The 18,783-nt window shown below is 54.1% G+C and overlaps 8 protein-coding genes across 8 annotated transcripts; 2 read left to right on the top strand and 6 right to left on the bottom strand.

Annotated features, from left to right (window-relative positions):
- Positions 1-613: 613 nt before the first annotated feature.
- H310_10036 (hypothetical protein) lies at positions 614-3,578 on the bottom strand. Its single transcript, XM_008876274.1, has one exon. It carries the CDS (start codon positions 3,564-3,566, stop codon positions 741-743), a length of 2,826 nt encoding a protein of 941 aa, XP_008874496.1. The 5' UTR covers positions 3,567-3,578; the 3' UTR covers positions 614-740.
- Positions 3,579-4,256: 678 nt separating this feature from the next.
- Positions 4,257-4,826, bottom strand: H310_10035 (hypothetical protein). Its single transcript, XM_008876273.1, has one exon. It carries the CDS (start codon positions 4,776-4,778, stop codon positions 4,284-4,286), a length of 495 nt encoding a protein of 164 aa, XP_008874495.1. The 5' UTR covers positions 4,779-4,826; the 3' UTR covers positions 4,257-4,283.
- Positions 4,827-5,439: 613 nt separating this feature from the next.
- Positions 5,440-5,820, top strand: H310_10034 (hypothetical protein; the record flags this gene model as incomplete). The annotated part of the gene is made up of 1 exon (XM_008876272.1): positions 5,440-5,820. One exon carries the CDS (start codon positions 5,440-5,442, stop codon positions 5,818-5,820), a length of 381 nt encoding a protein of 126 aa, XP_008874494.1.
- A 1,720-nt stretch (positions 5,821-7,540) lies between these two features.
- On the bottom strand, positions 7,541-9,042 carry H310_10033 (hypothetical protein). The gene has a single exon (XM_008876271.1). The coding sequence runs from the start codon at positions 8,391-8,393 to the stop codon at positions 7,668-7,670; it is 726 nt and encodes a 241-aa protein (XP_008874493.1). The 5' UTR covers positions 8,394-9,042; the 3' UTR covers positions 7,541-7,667.
- A 1,914-nt stretch (positions 9,043-10,956) lies between these two features.
- On the bottom strand, positions 10,957-12,011 carry H310_10032 (hypothetical protein). The gene has a single exon (XM_008876270.1). It carries the CDS (start codon positions 12,003-12,005, stop codon positions 11,109-11,111), a length of 897 nt encoding a protein of 298 aa, XP_008874492.1. The 5' UTR covers positions 12,006-12,011; the 3' UTR covers positions 10,957-11,108.
- A 226-nt stretch (positions 12,012-12,237) lies between these two features.
- H310_10031 (hypothetical protein) lies at positions 12,238-12,738 on the bottom strand (the record flags this gene model as incomplete). The annotated part of the gene is made up of 1 exon (XM_008876269.1): positions 12,238-12,738. The coding sequence occupies one exon, from the start codon at positions 12,736-12,738 to the stop codon at positions 12,238-12,240; it is 501 nt and encodes a 166-aa protein (XP_008874491.1).
- A 908-nt stretch (positions 12,739-13,646) lies between these two features.
- Positions 13,647-15,814, top strand: H310_10030 (hypothetical protein). Its single transcript, XM_008876268.1, has one exon. It carries the CDS (start codon positions 14,098-14,100, stop codon positions 15,718-15,720), a length of 1,623 nt encoding a protein of 540 aa, XP_008874490.1. The 5' UTR covers positions 13,647-14,097; the 3' UTR covers positions 15,721-15,814.
- A 292-nt stretch (positions 15,815-16,106) lies between these two features.
- Positions 16,107-18,190, bottom strand: H310_10029 (hypothetical protein). Its single transcript, XM_008876267.1, has one exon. It carries the CDS (start codon positions 18,046-18,048, stop codon positions 16,609-16,611), a length of 1,440 nt encoding a protein of 479 aa, XP_008874489.1. The 5' UTR covers positions 18,049-18,190; the 3' UTR covers positions 16,107-16,608.
- Positions 18,191-18,783: the final 593 nt, after the last annotated feature.

The raw sequence follows: 18,783 nt of genomic DNA, 5'->3' as shown, positions 1-18,783 counted from the left end.
CGGTTCAACCCTTTCTTGTTGAGTCCTCCAAACATGACGGAGGTCATCATGCTCCTCGTGTGGGGGACCTGCCTCAGCTTTGACCAACCGTCCATCAGCACCCGCACGACAGAATGCGATAGGGCGTTCGAGATTCGACGGTCGGGCACACAACGCGGCGTGTGCGGATGCTGCGGTGTCACTCGACGAGACTGACGTCGGCGGGGTCTGCTCGAACAACGTTGGCGGATTGAAGGCTCATCCGTGGTCAGCGTGCCAGCGCAAGCAATGGCAACACAGTCGGTGTATGGTTGGCGGACAAATGCGCGGGGAAGGGTCGCAACCTGCATGGGATTGCGCCATCATCCGCTGGGATCGTGCATGTCTGTCGGCAAGGCGAAGCTATCCACTGCTTGCGTGGTCACACCAGCATGCAATCCCGTTTTGTCCACGGGTCGAGCTAACGCCTCTACATGAAAAATTCCAAACGACCCTGCCTGCGGAAGAACCCTCTGGTTCCGATCGTGTGGGTAAACCATACATCAACGATGGCGATCCTGGCGTCGAGGTAGCCATTCAAGTCACGGAGTGCAGCACCGTCCGTCGAGCTTGGCAGTGTCGAATATGGCGAGATGAAAAAGATCCTTTTGCACTGGTTTTGGAGGATACGAGAATTGGATAGTGCAACTCGATTAAGCATCAAAAGGCCGTCCTGTCGACAAAAGCTGGCACTGGCAAGAGGCGCCACTTGCATCCACAGTCTAGACATAAAACATCACCTTTTTCAGATCTGGGTGCACTGCCAAGAACTGGCCCGTAAACGAAGTCGTGCTGTCAGTCGAGCCTTCGTCGCTGCCGTCCACAATGAAGCATCGCGCACGGAATGCCAACAAGTGCGCATAGTACACGGACGGGACAATCGACACAGAACGCGTGCACCGGGCATACGTGTGGGTGAGGCGGAACGCAAGGTTGTGCAGCTCGTCCGGCGTAAAGCCAATTTCGTCCAAGAGAACGTGGTAGTGGGCTGGGCGACTTGTGCCTTGGAGACCCGCGTGGCTCATCAAGTAAAAGTCGTTTTCAGTGGGGTGGCACACGCCCGTGTCGATGACGGTGCCAGCTTTCACATTGCCACTTCGGTCCGCGTGTTGGGCGCTCGTGGGAAAAAATCTCGTGTGATGGCGCTTGCCCACCACGACAAATGTAATCTTGGGGCGGTAGCCAGGCTCCAACTTGGCGCACGCAGCATGAAGTGCCGTGATTTCGTAGTTCAAGACCATTTGGAATTGGCCTTCCGACACCCCATCGCGGAAAAACAAAATCTGGGATGGCTTGCGCTTGGTTTCGCTGTAAAACGCCTTCAACAATTCCACCGCCATCGATTCCAAATCCTCAATCTGTTCGACGCGATGGCCCTGGCGGCGCATTGCTGCTGCATGGCGCACGCCCCATCGGTCCGTCGAAGCCACGACCGCCGCCACCGACGGGCGCGACTTGTCCATCGCCCCAGGATGCGTCACATCGGCACCAAAGATGATCGTCGCTTCGGTAGATATCTTGGGGAGAGGGTCCTTGCAAACCGTGTTGCGGCCACCCAACTTGGTGTTCACCTTCAAAAGCAAGTTGCTCATGTACATGGGGTTCTGTTTTGGCAAGTGTTTGGCCAGCATCATCTGCGATGGAATGCCAAACACCGTGTCGGATGCGCGCTTCAAATCCGTGTAATTTTGCGCGTTCTGCATCGGTGCCACGCAAAAAACAATGTCGGGCCGGACGCCATAAACTTGCGTCGCATTTGTGATTGCTTCGTTGAACATGCGTTCGATAGAGTCCTGGCGCCCTCTGGAATTCACGAGCGGCGGCTTTGCGCTCGGGGGGGACATTCCCAGCCCTTTCATGTGCGTCACCAATGCGTTGAAGAAATCGTACACGTCGCCGTCGGTCACGCGGCGGTTGTCGCACAGGCTCATGATAGCATACGACTTGAACGCCATGCTTTGAAACAGAGCAAGGTTGCGCATGTTCCATGCACCGTCGCGCGGGGTCTCCGTCTTGTTGTTCGCATAGAGCATCGCAGGCGGCGGCAATTGACGGCCTTCCACCGTCATCATGGTCGGGTTGACCGAGGTGCCAAACGAGGCCAAATTGTTGTCCACTGCAAAATGTGCCTCCTGCATTTTCGTGATAATCTTCTGGCGCCGTTCTTCTGGGGCCGTGGCCGTGTAAGTTATCATGTTGGCAACTTGGTTGTCCGTGGCTTTCCGCGGACACTTGTATCCGCCCAGGACATTGCACACTTCCATGGGCATGTAATTATTCCCTTTGGGCGAGCCCACATGCAGCAGCGGCAGGTTGGGATACCGGAGCGGACGGTAGTTGGTCGCAAAGTATTGAGCCACCGTGACTCGCCGACCGTTGTCGAGGTCGATGGTCGTCTCGTTGGCAGACTTCTTGAGGCCGTTAACGCGGTACGCACGCTCGACAGTGCCTCGATGCGTCACAGCAACCTTGATGCCACGGAAAGCTTTCGACGCACTTGAAATCTGGGCTTTGCCCATCGATGTCGGGATGTCGCTGAGTCGACACGTTTCCAAGAGATAGTCGAGCGCAGGCATGGACTCGACGAAAGCGGTTGCCGCCATGTCGATGTTCAGCGTAAGTTGCGATTGCGTTGGACGCAGACTCTGGTGGTAGCCAAACCAGAGCTCCGCGCCTTCCCCCAACGTGACCGCGCCCGTGTTTGTGAAAAAGTTGCGTCCGACCGAAGTGAGCCGCGTCGACGCAGAGTACCGCATCGCAATGTCCAATGCTTGAATCGCGTCGTACGGTGTATAGTTCAATCGCCCTGCAAAGAGGTGATGCAGCTGCTCCGTGCGGACGGCCACTGGGTCCGTGGACACAACATGGACGTCGAAGATCTCCGTTCGACCTTCTTTCTCCCGAGGGACCTTGAAAACCTTTGCATCGAATGGAAGCAGTTGCGACGCGTACAAGTTGCGACGTCCATCCGCGACAACGGCAATCGTCGGGTACTCGATCTTGAGCATGTTGATCAACGTTTGCAGTACGGCCGAACATAAGACCTTGGGCGGGGTATCTTTCGATGGAGCTTTTCCTTCAGCGACAATTGACGCATCGTAGTGGTAAATGTCGCCTTGGTTACGGTTGAGAGTCACGGCAAAATGATTCGCCCACAACGTGACGGGTTGACCGGAACGACCAAACGCGCGTCGAGAGGGAAACATTGGGTTTGCCAAAGGTTGCAAGAGCGTCGACTTGACGGGTGCAGGAGGTGGACCTGTCGGCATTTGAACGGTGGCAGTGCTTCCACCCCCACGGCCACCTCGACCGCCGTCCCCACGTCCTCGGCCACCACCATCGGAAGGGCCACGACCGCCTCTATCAGAGAAGCCTTGTCCACCACGACCACCGCCCCGGCCGCCGCCATCCGAATAGCCTCGACCTCCACCACGTCCACCTCCATCTCGTCCGCCACCACGTCCACCGCCATCTCGTCCGCCACCACGTCCACCGCCGTCTCGACCGCCGCCTCGGCCTCCACGTCCGCCTTGTTCTCGAGAGCTCATGGCAATTTCCACACTGTCTCACAGTCACAAGTTTCAGTATTTTGATTGGTTACATTTAACTTTATTGAAATATGATTGGGCAACTGGATATTCTGTGCAATTCAAGGCTGCTATTGGTGGAATTTTCAAGGGATGTGTCAGTGTGCTCAACGAGATGAACGCGACGTCTGGTGGCGGAACATGTGATCTAGGCTTGAGCTGTGCGTGGATGGAGCTCCGAAGCGACTTCGCTCGTTGTACAGTGGCATGGCAATGTCTTGCGAGGGGTACTGTTTCAATTACGAGAAGTACTTGGAGCGGCCCAGTAACCCTCGCCGTAATGGCTATCTCATGTGGCCCCTGGAGCAGAACAAAGGAGCGTGAAAGGTCCATCTTCGAATCGCAATCTTTTTTGCTGCCCGACCACGAGACAAAATCGTCGGCGACTCCTCACTCGAGCATCATCTTGCATGTACGATGTTATGCAGTTCGTTATGGAAGTGCGTGACGATCGAACATCGAGGCGGCCGCCGCTCTCATCTGCCACACTCGCCAAGGTATGGACGTGAGATGAGATTGAACAAATTTATGCTGTCCTCGAGGAACGTGCTGTTCTTCCCCATCGTGCACTGTATGCGCCTGGTGTACTCAAGGTAATCCTTGCACACATCGTCGGGACGCCGCTTTACTGTCAACGCAATTTCCTTGATTCAGCCGGCCCATCGTGGAAGGTACGTCTCACCGTCGTCCAAGTTGCTGTCGCCCTTTCGAAGATGAAAGTGCGAATACCGCTCGGTCATCTTGATGCGTGTGTGGCTTCGAGTCGCTGTAGGTGCAGTGGTCGAATTCGAGCAGCCCCTTGTCGGGATTGCTTGGGTCGGCGCCTCTGGTTGGTCTACTTTTGGGCTCGCCAAGTGAAAGGAATGGGTTCTTGGGGCTGTATTGAAAGATGGATCGCGGCAGCACACAAACGGCAACTCTTACCCTCTTCCATGACGAGGGGCAAAGTTGGCGCTGCATCAGCGAAACGAACGGTCGTGGGCTGTTATGCGCGGCAGTGCGGAGATGTACGGTTGGAATGCATGGTGTATTTCGATCAGCGGCGGTGCGGCATTGAAACCCTGGCACACAGCAGTCGGTGCATGCCGCGTACTTTTCAGCACAACCAGCAACGTCCGCGCTAAGCGGCGTACATGGAGAGGGGAAAGATGAGCGTCCAGCGAACCGGCGCATCCGTCAATGCCCTTTGCGTACAATTGTGCTGAAGGGATATAGCTACGAGAGACGGTCGTACAACGTAGCAAGTGCAACTTCGCCAACAGCGTGATGCCATTCAATCAGACCGTACTCGTCTCTACCTCGCACATAACTCCATGTAATGCTTTCATCTGGCCTCAGAAATTTCACATGTTTGAAGTGTCCCTCATACCACCGTCCCGACAAATTGACCAAAATGAGGAAACGACGTTTTATTGTTAAACGTATTGAATGAGTCTGGTCGTTTGGCACTTACCACCGTTTTTCAATAATTCAATCGATAATTCAAACATACGGTTTGAGGATTTTAACTACGTAAATCTTTCGCCACGACAGCTATTTTTATATAAAATTGTCGGATGTCGAAAAAATCGGCAATTCTTTGGATAGAATTGCCCCATGTCAACAACTCTCGAAGCCTCGACAGTGCCGGGTCGTTGTGGCGGTACCTTTCGTTGCTCCCGCCCGCGCTGCTGCTCGCTTACTCTTTGTGCGGTAATGCGGCTGGCTGGCACGTGGCGTCGGGGCGAGTGACGTGGACGTGACATGGACGTAACTTCGATTGAATGTTGCTGTTGAATTTCACACATTTGAAATGTCCGTTACATCCATGCGACGAGGGCGAGTTCAAGTCGGAATGCTTCAAGTGCATGAGGTGGTGTGCCCGCTGCGGAAGGTGGCTGGCAAATCGTTCGTTGGTCATTTGGAAATCTACATGAACCCTTACACCGAGTCTCTCCAATGCCGGTATGCCTACGCCAATTGCTTGGAGAAGCGCGCCGTCAAGAGAGACGGCCTACTTCACGCCCTCTGCGAGATCCATCGTGAGAAAGCGAACGCATATGCGGCCAAACGGCGACAGCAACTCCAACGAATCAAAAGCGAAGATTGCAACGACGAGTGCGATATGCTAGTGGAAGGTAGCGACCTGTTCCTGGAGCCCATGTCTCTGCACACCGGACCGGCAGCGTTCAGCTCTGAAGATTGCGAACTCTTGGGTCAAATCATGAAGAATTAGATAACTGTGCAGTGAAATCGCAACAAGTATGCCCCACGTAACCTTGTTATGGAGCACAAACGAAGGACTATACTCAACGATGTCGCGGTGCTCACGCCAACGGGGCGCAGGAAGACCTTTTCCATTTCGGGTACAGCAACGTTGGTCCGTCGGATTTGACGATCCTTCACGCGTAGTTAACCTCGGGACGCTCCAAGCTATCGATAACTACTCGTAATGTCGTTGAAGTGTAATACAGAAAGCCCTATGGTGTACTAAAGAGAATTGGAAATGGATGGGTGTTGCGGGGGCACCAGGGAAGCCACCGGAAATTGCGCTCTATGGTAGCAGTAGGTGGAATGACAGTGAATTCGAGTACAAGAGGGTGGTCGTCAGTGGCATGGGAGGCGATCCGCCACGCAACGAAAGTCCTCGTGGGAAGGAATGCACTGCGCCGGCTGTGTGAGAGCCAAAGAAAATCGACTCGAGAAGGCGTTTCCAACCTGCATTGGTTGGAATCGCATTGGCATGGTCGATTGCTTCGTTCTTCTCACTCGAGATACTTTTGCTAGAAAATTAGTGCACGGCGACCATCTCCAGCATACGCGTCTTGGCTTGGCGATGCTTCGAGCCTTGTCACGGTGCTGCCTTGGAGCGGCACCATCGACGACTTAATGGATCTCGAGGCCGTGCTGTCTCCGTCATTCTAACAGGGTTGGCCATCGTGAGCATGTGGCAGTTGTGTCTTCATGTCAGGTTAGTGCCGCCATGGTCGCTAGTCTCCTTCATCTTCTCTTCCATCAACATGTCCGCAATCACTACATCGTCGAGCTACATCCTGTAATTCCTACATGGCCATATTGTGACTCCGATCCCGATGCGGAATCTAAGTTACCACAAATGATAACAGTGCAATTTCAAGCTAATATGAGCTCGGCATCACAATATGCCGATCTCTCCTTTGCAAGTCGTGGCTTTAGAGCAAGCTGATTGTCGCTAGCACACCCTAGGGAAGACATAGGGCGAAGCACCTTAACATCCATTCGAGTTGGTTTTCATGTCTAGTTTTTATCAGCAAATTGCTTCTGTCGTGCTCCAAGTGAGTCATTATCTTGATGGAAGTATGGGTGGGAAGCCTCTTACAGGCTTCCCCACAGCGATTGTATTAAGGTAAACTCCCAGATCACACGAGCCAAGCCAAGAAGTCGATTTGATTGCCAAGCCTACTCTTTCACGGTAATTGAACTCCTTTTGATGGACAGGAGGTTCACAGTGGACATGGATGGAACGTCACCTAGGGAATGTGGACTAGCATTGTCTTGCTGCAAACACATCCATTTTGCCCCACTTTTATGTCTTCGAGATTCCCCCATTCGGCAGCCACAGCACGCTAGGTCTGACGTTTATTGTGAAGGCACAACTCGTCGGAAATTCCCTAAGATCCATTGCGTGTGTTAACATATAATAAAAAGGTCTGAAATGTGCATGTGGATATATTTATTTTAGTACCTATGCCATTCCATGACGACAAAAAACGGCAGCCAACATGGCACTGACATGGAGCGAGAAACGTCGACGAGTCTACACCCGCGACACTGCGTTGTGTGGCCTTTAAATGTGCTGGGCAGTCTTAGTTCTAACTCCGTGTGTACCCTTCGCGCTGCATGACAGACACTATCGTCGCGAGGCCATGCCGTCGTGGCTTCGCACGCGACCTCTGCCGATCAGACTGCGATCGTGCGGCGTCTGGACGCCTCCTAATACCTCTTTCATTGCAATAGCACCGAACAGCGCCGTGACGATGGGTAACTTCCGAGCTCACTTCACAGATCGAGGAGATGAATCATGCATTCTAACCAACGTTGGCTCTACACCTCCACGTGAAGGGCTTGACGCCATGGGTTGAACAAGGGTTGGTCTTTCCACAATACGCCATGGTGCCGCTTGATCATTTCGTCGATTTCGGCGACGATGGTCGGTTCGTTCGCCTTCAAAATGGCCACTCGGGATTCATACCCCGTGTATTTGTCTTCTCCGTCGATGTCTCTCAGCTTCTGCTTCATCAGTTCTTCTTCACAGCGCCTGGCTGCTTCCTGTTCGTTTTTCTCTTTGGTATCTGTTGCAGCCATGGCGGCGGAGGATTTCAACCACTTCTTGCCGGGCTGACCACGGCGTGGTCCGTCCTCCAGCGGGTCATTTTTTCGCCGACGGGGTGGCTGGATTCCGAGCTCGCGCCTCTTTTCCCTGCGCTCCTTACGGCGCTTCAAAATCGCCTCCCGGTTTTTGAGGTAGTACCGCTGGTTCCTTTCAGCACAACTTCCCATCGCGAGCGCTGCAACGCGTTGTGCGTCAACCAAGAAATAGAACTGAATGATTCGCAATGTAATGGGCGGAAAAACCGTTGAAACTTGATATTTCAAACAGAAGGAGGGAACCGCAGTGCTGGGACATCTAACAACAACTACTTGTATAAATTGATACAATCCGTCGCTGACTGAAAACGGCACGAGGCGCTGGTACACCCACCACGCGACTCTGACACGGCGCGAAGGATGTGCCACCAGTGCTGCTGGATTGCGCTCCATGCATTTCATCTTGGACCGCTCAAATCGACACCTCTACAAACGAGGAAATCAATGCTGGTCGTGGCAGGTACCGGAATCGGTCCCGACGTGTGAAGGAACGAATCTCGTTCTCATAACAATGCCATGTACACATCTACGTCGACAACTTCTCGAGCGTCCCTGCTTCGGGTCCGTCCACACTACGCCTCCGTGCGTTGCGATCAGTTGATCCAGTTTTCCAGCCATCATCACAAATTGCGCCGCTGCATTCAACGGGAGGAACCTGTAGACGTTGTAAGGCGCTGCCGGGGAAACACGTTTGTCTGCCGAGCCTTCCACGGCATCTTGGGCGAGATCCACATAAAGAATCATCCGACGAAAGGCGATGTCGTCCCTCGATGCAGCTTGAATGCTGTGGTCGCGATGCCATGCGGCCAGTGAAAACGGACAAGTGACCGTCGTCGCACGGCAACTTCGTTGCGGCCGCGATAGACAGTGCGGATGCTGAAGTACTGGTCAGCGCTTCGCCCTTGAAGCCATTCCGTGGTTCGTCGTCCGGCAAATTCAGCATAAGTCGCCTCGGGGGGTTGATGGCCCATGGCACCGCTGGCATCGCAGCTTTGCGATTGCGGTTTGCGCAGAAAACAACAACTGGGCTGGAAGCTTGCCACCAGCCCAGTTGTTGTTTTCTGAGGCGGCATGATTCTTTTTGGTGGCCGTATTACCTTTCTGCGACAGCACCACCTGTGCTGTCGCAGAAAGGTATCTCCGTCGACGGGAGTAGTCGACCGAAGGACCATCCGACATGTCTCAAACGCGCAGCGTGTGGAGGTCGAGGAGGGTCGCACCTACTACACCCCTTCATGTTAAAAGCTTGCTAGAGCCGCTGAGCTCGTTGCCCGCACGCTGTTGAGCAACCATTAACTGACCTCTTGGCCTCAAGACTACCGGTGGTGGTGTCAGAGTGCCTTTTTTCGCGGATTATAGTGTAACATGTACCGAATAGTTTGCCGTGATGCAATAAAAGTATTTCGATCGGAATTGATTGAGGGATGCAGGTGGCCAAGCTGAAATTTATTACAGATTTATTCTCGTGGAATGCAGCGACTTCCACGATATGGCTCTGTATTGATGCAGGGGTACGTGAATGGAAGGAACCGGCGACATCCGTGGCTGGGGCGGTGGATCGGTGGGGTTTTGACGATGGGGGTACACTGCACTGGGGAGTGGAGAGTTGATCCAAGAGTTGTCGTTGCTGCATGATGCTTCTGGCGTCGATAGAAAGCCATCGTTCGCATCCATCGGGGGTTTCAAGGGATGCCCAGGGTATTCTCTTCCTTGGGAGCCGGAAGTGGTAGACACACTGGAGTCATCTACAAGCATCGCAACGCGATCCACGGCAGGTTGTCTGCATCATCACGCCAACCTTGGAGAAAAATGTTGTCGACGGGGCTGGAATCGACTCGACTCCTTCCCCGCCAAATGTTTCACACCTCCTCAGCCTCTGAAACGAAGTCTCGAATCTCCATCCAAGCTATCCAACTACCAAATACAACACAACCACAGGCGCCGACGACGAATGTCCCTCCGCTGGAAAACAACTGCAGTGATGTGTTGCGACGCAGGCGGCAGCAACAACGAATGAAGGTCGAGTTGGTCCCCTCGATCGTCTTTGACGCGGAATCCCGTCGAGGCAAATCCGCATCGCGACGGATTGTGCGTCCAAGCGGGTCGATGCCGTGGTCTTGTTCGTTCTTGTGCAAACGAAACAAGTACAACTCGTAACATTCCTCATTCTGCATCGCACAAGATGTCACATTGTGTTTGTTGACGCAGCATGTCGCCTGGACGTCCCCAATGTGCTCAGTCTACACAGCGACCAATCTTCAGCAAAGCACAAGCCGTGCTTTTGTTCGCCATCGATCTGTGCCATGCCTTCCGCCCACCGATACCACACAAGGAACGCTCCATCACAATGTTGCCCTTCACAGGAGCGCTACCATTTACATCTGTATCTCCGGATGTCGACAAAAATGTTAACCGGATATTCCACATCGCCATGACTGCACTCGTCCAACATGATGTGGCGACGCCAGCAAGAGAGCTCCCTGTCAGGAGAAGGTGTGTATAGCGCGCATTTGCGAGACATTCAACCGTTTCCGTGTTGAAAACCGAGTGGTCATCATGCGTTGCTGGCAGGGTTGTCCCCTGTCGACAAATTTGCCTGCCAAGGTTGGCTGCGATTTTCGTGGACCGAAGGATCCCCCCCGGCAACGCTTCAAAAGATGCTGCCACAGATGCGTGTGTTTTGAGCTGGCGCAGTGAATGACTCGCCGAATTGAAGCACAATGCAGCACAACCGCAAACTTGTTACAGACTTTGATGTGGCACACGACAAATCACAACTACTTGTTCGTCCTCGCCTTCTTGCCACGATTGATCTCCGGTTGCCGACCACTATCATAGACCTTCCTTTCTCCAAGCACACTGAAAAGTGATACACCGTCGTGGAAACACTTGTGTGACGACTTCATGCCTACGTGCGACAGAAGAACAACCTGTGGTGACGTCCCCTGGAGACAACTCGAGAGGAATTCGGTGTCCGCAGCGCCATCATTCGTGCCTTTCGTCTCGTCTTAAGTTCACTTTCGCAAATGCGCTGCGCTGCATCGTCGCAGGGGAGACGGGATGACGTGGCCATGGTGCTACATGTCTTAGTTGTGTTCGTTTATAAAGTGGCCTTCGTTATGTTGTCGGTGGATTGATGATGGATTGCTGGCAATGGTACAAAAACATCATGGAGTGGCAAGTGGGGCAGAGCGATTCGGAGGGCGCAGGTGGGAACTGTCCCTTGAGAATGCCAGCAACTCCAGGGCATTTTGGCAGGCTCACGTTGTTCAGAAGGACGGAGTATTCCTCCTCAGTCAGCTCAAACGAGATTTTATGCGAGTGGTGATACGACTTCTTGACGACACCGACACGGAACTGCGTTGGCCTTTGAAGTTGCTCGGAGACTGTGGTCGCCACAGAGGTTTGTGTTTGCGCTTGTTGGGGACGTTGCTTTCGCGTACGTTTTGAGCTCATTGCATCTTCGTCGTCGTTAATGCAGATGGGGAATGCAGACTTTGGCTGCGAAGGAACGACATTGACAACCACAACGTCATCCGAGTCATCCACGCGGAAATGATCTCCATCTTCCCAATCGCTGCTTCCATTGTCGATGCGAGGTCGCTTTTTCTTTGTCTTGGAACGTGGTGCCGCCTTTGTCCTGGACGCCTTCTTCTTTTGTGCTCTCTTCGCCGGCTTGGTGAGAGCAACGTCGGGATGTGCCTCCTTGAGCAATTGCTCCTTGATGATGGCCATGTATTGGTATTCCTGCAGCTCTTCTGCCTCAAGGTAGTCAAAGTACTGTCGCTTTTCTCGCGCTTCAGCCTCCTTCTCCTTCTTTGACATTTTCACGTACTCCCCTCGGTCCGACGTCTTCTTCTTGTATCGTCGAACCTTCTTCTTTGGTGGAGAAGGCTCCTCTCGAACAGCATTCTTCCTGATCTCTATCTCAGGCGCTGCATCATGACCTGGTTCGATCGGGGGTTCGTTCATGCACTTCGCGATGCCGCCATTAGGTGCCGTGGACTCGGTCATGCTGGCATTTGGGAATTCAAACGCTCCCGCCGTCGATTATCCGGTTCTTTATCCGTACTACATTTTTCAAAATTTGTGCAGACATTGCTTTTTCCTTTACAAAATACTCCAGAAATTGCACAAGCAATTTCTATAAATTTCACAACCCAGTGAAAACCTTCAACATATAATACATCAACAATACTGCAATGATGTCAGCTGCAACCGACGACTGCCATCAAGGTGGTTGAAGCTAGAGGAGATGCTCCTTGGCGGCGAAGATATCGCGAATACACGTCAGCAAGGCAACGCCAGTCTCGACACTGGAGTCGAGCTTGATGAGCCGCTGTGGCGCTGTCGGAGGCGCCGCCGACGTCGTGGCTGCTTTTGGCGCCGCTTTCATGGGGGACGCGGACTTGGACGCCTTGGCCTTGGTCGCGTGGTAATAAGCACTCTTGGCAGCTGCAATCCGCTCTTTGTTGCGCTCCGTGTAGGCCTTTTTGCGCGCCGCAATGCGCTCCTTGTTCTGCTGCTGGTATTCCTTCTTGTACTCTGCCATGCGCTGCTTGTTTTGCATGTACCACCGCTTGGCGCGGATGGCAATGCGACTCTTGTTGTTCTGGCGATACTCCTTCTGCTGGGCCAGCACTTCGGCGCGGTTGGCCAGGTACCGCTTGCGTCGTGCGAGGCGTTCGGCTTCCGTTCGGGTCATGGGAATTGCGAGAATGGCGAGTTGAACCGCAGGCACCGCCATCGTCATGGTGTAATGCACCAAGTAGCCGCAGCCAACGCAACGACCTTGGCTCGTCCAGGTTTAGCCATACAAACCGCAAGAGGTCGAGGCAGCATAATCTTCACGGATCCCGCCAATCGTATCGTTGTATTTCGAAATACTCGAGTTTGATTGGAGAATACGGTCGCTCGGCACGATTGTAACTGGCAACACGATGCAAGGGAACCACCGTCGCGGCAGACCCGCGCCATCATCACCGCGGTAGCGACAGCATCAAGATGCGATCAAGACGCGTGACCTACGGCAGGATGATTCAGTGCTGGCCAAAAGCTGGCGTCGACGACGGGGACGTTGAACTGGCAACGATGACGTGGCGAGATACGGACGCGACCACGTCGACATTGGAGTTTGCCCGTGTAAGAAACAAAGGCCCGAACACGGTTCGATTTGGCACTTCGGTCGATGGCGGCAAAAACTACCACACTAGATGTGCCACAGAGAAACTTACAACTCGACATCAAGTAGTCGAATGGTGTCCACGAACCGTTCGTCTGCAATTCCACCCTGGGGTGAAAAAATGAAGCGAAAAATGAAGCTACGGCTAGCTAGTCCAGCCAAATGAAAATGAGCCAGAGCCTTAGGGGGGGGCGTGTCAAATCTCAGCATGATGTTGAGGAATGCCCTGGCAACTCCATTCCATCTTGGCTCATGTGCCAGAAGGCGCTCCCCAAAGGGGGGGCGTGATAGGGCACTGCACGACTTGTTGCAAATGCATACCCAGCTCATCGACTCCGAACCGTGTTTCGTCCTCGTGTGCGAAACTGCCACCGTTACGCGGCCTCTTCGGTTACACGCTTCGGTATGGTCGATGGGCCGGTTGCCACGTCAGGGTAGAATTCACACATTTTCGCGCAACTTTTCGTGACGAGCCCGATCGACGCAGCTAATTATACAACGACGAGGGGCTATAATTGGCACAGAACCAACACGCCCCCCTCGACGCCGTCATCACTTCTTTCGCCTCCCACACCATAAGCTCAAATACGTCAACAGATTGCCCCCGCGTTACCACCGCCTCCGCTGGTCTTCGGCACGAAGCGGCAGAGGTCGGGTTTGCCCTTGTCGCCCTCGTTGCGGCGCAAAACGTCCACGGTATGCATCCTCCTGAACTTTTGGGTTGGTCACATCCTCGGCGCCATCGTCCTCTTCCTCGTCTTTGTCGACGCCACGGCCAACAACTGGGCAATCAACAGTTTGACTGGCGACGCGCTGCAGTTTCGCACCCCCGTCGCCCCCCTGTCGGCCGCGGCCGACTTGACAAACCACTACACTTTTGCACGTGGACGTTCGCTCTCGAATCTGTCGTTCGTTGGCCGGTGGATGACGTTGATCTCGGTCACCAACCTGGCGATCGCCAGCTCCGACGTGTATATCGTGACGGCGGGGTCTTACTCCATCGCGGGAGCCATGAACTATTGTGCCGGTCTGAAAGGCAACTACTCGGTGCCAGACCTGTCGATTCCAGTCCGATTTGCGGCTGTCGACGACGGTGTTACGTTCCTCCGTGGCAACGCGCTCACTCACTTCTTTACCAACGACACCGTCAACGACCTGCCGTCCAAGACGTCGACGATGGCTGACTTGGCGGTGCTCGGGTTTCACGCGGCGCGCATTCAAGCCGACCTTCGCATGACCACGGCGCTGGTCATCAAGAACACCTCGAGTGTGCAATCGATCGCCCTTCCATCCTACCGCATCTACAGCAAGAGTTTTTGCACAGGGTGCATTCCCATGACAACGATGGGCCGTGGGGCGTGCAACATGACGGTCAAGTACGTCCACGCGACGAAAACCGTCGAAGTGTCAGACAGCTTTTCCATTCCTGGCTCCATGTACGATTTCGGATTGATGATGAGCTGGGGTGTGCATGACACGATTGGAACCTTGCTCAAGTACTGCGCGCTCTTTATCGCGACGGCGGGGTACTTGGCCAGCCGCAAGACGATTCAATGGCACGACCCCGACAAGATTGACACTGTCACGACCAAACTTGTCGACATGGTGTTTCCCAAGTGTTTGCCGCACTTGAGCCACGCGATGCGGTTCGACTTGTTTTGCTACAACAGCGACATGTTTGTCCTGCTGAGCGTTGCGAGCAACGTCCTAGACATGGACAAGGGCATCCAGTACATCCGGGAAGTGAACTCGTTCAATTCGCAGAGCCCCCAATGGGCCATGATCATTCAATTGCTCGCGCTGAGCACGCGGCTCCTGTGGCTCAATCTGGGCCTGGTCAAAGCGGCCAAGGTACTTGTTCGCCTTGTGTCATCTTCCTCGTACTGCGGTGAAAATCAAGTGATGAAGTTGCTCAACTTTAGCAGTGTCACGACGCTGTACTTCAGCGCGGTGCTGCTCTTTTACGTGCCGCCGTACGTCGAGTACAACAACTCGGTCCGGTGGGATGTCTCGAATCGGATTGAAAATCTCGATGGGTGCTCCATCCCGTCGTTCTCGAGTTTCTACTATCGCACGGCCCCGGCGATCGCGATCGGGTTGACGCTAAACGTTGTCGCTGTCCTCGCTGTGGACCACATCGTGCTTTTCAAGCGTTGGCGCGCGTTGGGCAGCAACAGCCTCGGCCGCCAACTCATGTACAATTCGACCAGTGTCTCGTGCGATTTCGTGTTTGACTATGCGATCGAGCCCGACGGCGCATGTGTGATTCGATGCAAGGCTCGAATGCTCAGCACGCTGCAGTGGTACTTTATGACGCACATGCAGTGCTTTTGCTTACCCGAAAAGTACGCGAGAAAGTCGATGGTGGCGTCGATCGAAGCCGTGAAACGCGCCGAAGGCGCGGCGTGCGAGTCGAACGAGGTGCTGCATGCGATCCACCAAAGCGAAGGGGGGCATGTCCACCTCCTCGACGACGCACTCGCTAACGTCGACGCGCTCGCGTTCAAAACCAAAGTGCTTGAGAACGCGACCGTCTCGATCCACTAACGGTCTAAATACCAACGTGCTAGTTGCTCGAGCGAATCGAGCAATTGCTTGCCCTACCGAGCGCTTCGGTGACTCGTTGTCGATCCAATCTTCTGAATGCAGTTAGAGATGACGAGAACATTATCTTGCTCGCATCAGGTGCAACTGAAGCGACGATGGCTACCATTTTCGCGCAAGCATTGGGCAGCCTGCAACTCGAACGACAGCGGAAACACTACTTCCAAGCTTGGCACACGGTCGACCTCGATGCCCTCGGTGAGTCATCACGCCAGGCAACGAGGCACGTCCACAAGGACGCGGCGCACGTGCGAGCAAAGGCTCAAACTTATCTTTAGCCATTCAACTGCCATTATTTTTAGCTCAACCAAGTGGAGCCAAACCCCACAGTCAAAACGGACCCAAGAACGGGCCGACGTGAGGATAGCAGTCATGATAGATGCCGTCGTGGTCGTCAAGGATCGCCGGAAGGGGATGTACCAAGTGTTGTCGACGTTGCTCTCGCCGTCCGTCCAGCAAAAGACATCGCTGGTGTTCAACTTGGTTACGCCAGTCATCGGGCGCATCATCGGCGGGATCGTTCTCTTCCTCGTCTTTGTCGATGCGATCGCCAACAACTGGGCCATCGTTGACTTTTGCGGCAACGCGCTGCACTTTCGCACGCCGGTTGCCAACGTGAAGACCGCGGCCGAGCTGTCGACCGAGTACATTTTCGGCCAAGGCCGTGGGTTTGGGAACCTCTCGAATGTTGGCCAGTGGATGATCGGGATGTCGATTGAAGAGCTGGCGACAGTGAGTGCCGACGTGTATTTCTTGACGGCGGGAGCGTATGCCATCATGGACTCGACCAACTTTTGCGGAGGATTCAACGGCAACTACTCGGTGCCAGACCTAGCCATGCCAGTCAAGCTGGCCGTCGTCGACGACGGTGTTACGTATATACGAGGGAATTCCTTGACCCATGCGTTTACGAATGACCTCACCGAGAACCTCCCGACGAAGGATGCTAAAATGGCCGACTTGGTCGCGCTGGGCTTCCACCCGGCACGGATGCAAACGGACATGAAGATGACCACGAGCGTCGACATCAAGAACAAGTCGTCGTCCCAGAATTTTGCCATCCCGTGGTATCGTGTGTACAGCAAGAGCTTCTGCACGGGGTGCACGCCGCTGACCGCCCTCAGCCATGGCATCTGCAACATAACGGTCAAGTATGACGATGCAACCAAAACTGCTGTGGTGTCCAAGAGCTTCTCCGTGCCCAACTCGACGCACTACCTTGGCTTGATGTTTCGCCGCAGCATCTACAGCACGATTGGGGCCGTCCTCAAGTACATTGCGATCTTTATCGCGCTTGCGGGCTACTTGGCTGGCCGCAAGACAATCCAATGGCACGAGCGGGTCCCCGAGAACGTTGAAACAGTGGCCGGGAAACTCGTCGACATGGTCTTTCCCAAGTACTACCCCCACTTGAGCCACGCGATACGGTTCGATCTGTTCTGCTACAACAGCGACGTCTTTGTGCTGCTTTTCGTCGTGAGCAATGTCCTGGACATGAACCAAGCCATCCAGTACATCCGGGAAGTGAACCAATACAACGTGGTGAGCCCTAACTTCGGCATGTCGTTGCAGCTGCTGGCGCTCAGCACACGGCTGCTGTGGCTCAACGTTGGCATGGTCAAGGTCGCCAAGATGGCCGTCCATCTGTTGTCCCTTGCAACGTACTGCGGCCAGAGCCGAGTGATGAAATACCTCAACTTTAGCAGCGTCTCGACGCTGTACATCAGTGCCATCTTGCTTTTCTACGTGCCAGACTACATCGAGTACAACAACGACAGCCGCTGGGACATCCGCCACAGCTTCGAGAACATCAACGGGTGCTACATCAACTACTTCAGCAGCTTTTACTTTCGCACGGCACCGGCCACTGGTATTGGCCTTGCGCTCAATGTCGCGGGTGTTCTTGTTGTCGACCACATCGTCCTGTTCCGATTTTGGCACTACTTGGCCAAGAATAGCCTCGGCCGCCAGGTTATGTTCAACACTTCGTGCGTCACGTGCGAATTCGTGTCGGATTTCACGGTCGAAGCGGACGACAGCTCGGTGATTCAGTGCAAAGTGCGCCGTCTGAGCACGTTGCAATGGTATTTGATGAGCCAAACACTGTGCTTTGGGCTGCTGGAGAAAGAACTGAGTAAGAAGAAGCACGCGCGTGCACCGGGGGCTACCCACCCGTCGACTGTCTCTGTGGCAAAGCAGGACGACACTGTCGGCGGCACCGGCAAAGACATCTTTCACGTGATCAGCCAAAGCGACAGCGGACACATTCATCTTCTCGACGACCAACTCGTGGAAGTCAAGAGCTTGGCCCTCAACATTAAAATCCTGCGGGACACCGACGTGTTTATTCGGTAGGAATAGGGAGAACCTTGGCCGTTAGCTACGGTAATGCATTCAAATTGCTGTCGTTGCAGGTGGTGTCGCTGCCGTCTTGTCTTAGCATGGCCTGGTAGACGAAAGCATAAACATCGCAGCCATGCTGCCCTCGTGCCAATGCAGTCGACTGCATCTCCGCTTGTCTAGGGTGCTCTTGAAAATATGCACGTCGTTCGTGCAGGAGGCCATGTCTTGAGCACAAACTACATACCAGGCATGTCAACTCATCTCGAATACTAGCGCCGGGGGCTCCTAAGTCCCGTTTGCGCCTTCCCTCGCTATCCCCTTTGCAACGAAACGATGCCACCAGCTCGATCCACACTACGTTCGTAGCTCATCCGTTGAGTCGCTCCAGACTGACTCACGTATGCTCCAGTGGGGTTTGCCTTGGGTGAAATTTTACCCACGCCTGGCTAGTATGAATTGCCCATTCTGAGCTACTTCGCTCCTCACGCAGTGCGCAAATCCTGCTTGCACAATGCACACGACCACCCCTCCAAGCATCACGAAGGGCTAGCGATTCTCGACTTTCCATAGCCTGTCCCGTGCTCGTCAATTAACGCAAAGACTCTTTCCGCTTCGTCGCGCGGCTCATTCAGGTGCAGCGCGCGTACTCTCGCCGGGGCGAGG

Source organism: Aphanomyces invadans, assembly GCF_000520115.1.
Source record: "Aphanomyces invadans strain NJM9701 unplaced genomic scaffold supercont1.24, whole genome shotgun sequence".
Taxonomy (NCBI): Eukaryota; Oomycota; class Saprolegniomycetes; order Saprolegniales; family Verrucalvaceae; genus Aphanomyces; species Aphanomyces invadans.
This window is presented reverse-complemented; position numbering and strand designations above follow the sequence as displayed.

Excerpts from the sequence above, each read along its gene's own strand:
- H310_10036 (XM_008876274.1), bottom strand. The coding sequence starts at position 3,566 with ATGAGCTCTCGAGAACAAGGCGGACGTGGAGGCCGAGGCGGCGGTCGA.
- H310_10033 (XM_008876271.1), bottom strand. The coding sequence starts at position 8,393 with ATGAAATGCATGGAGCGCAATCCAGCAGCACTGGTGGCACATCCTTCG.
- H310_10032 (XM_008876270.1), bottom strand. The coding sequence starts at position 12,005 with ATGACCGAGTCCACGGCACCTAATGGCGGCATCGCGAAGTGCATGAAC.
- H310_10029 (XM_008876267.1), bottom strand. The coding sequence starts at position 18,048 with ATGAATGTGTCCGCTGTCGCTTTGGCTGATCACGTGAAAGATGTCTTT.
- H310_10035 (XM_008876273.1), bottom strand. The coding sequence starts at position 4,778 with ATGCGCCGGTTCGCTGGACGCTCATCTTTCCCCTCTCCATGTACGCCG.
- H310_10030 (XM_008876268.1), top strand. The coding sequence starts at position 14,098 with ATGACGTTGATCTCGGTCACCAACCTGGCGATCGCCAGCTCCGACGTG.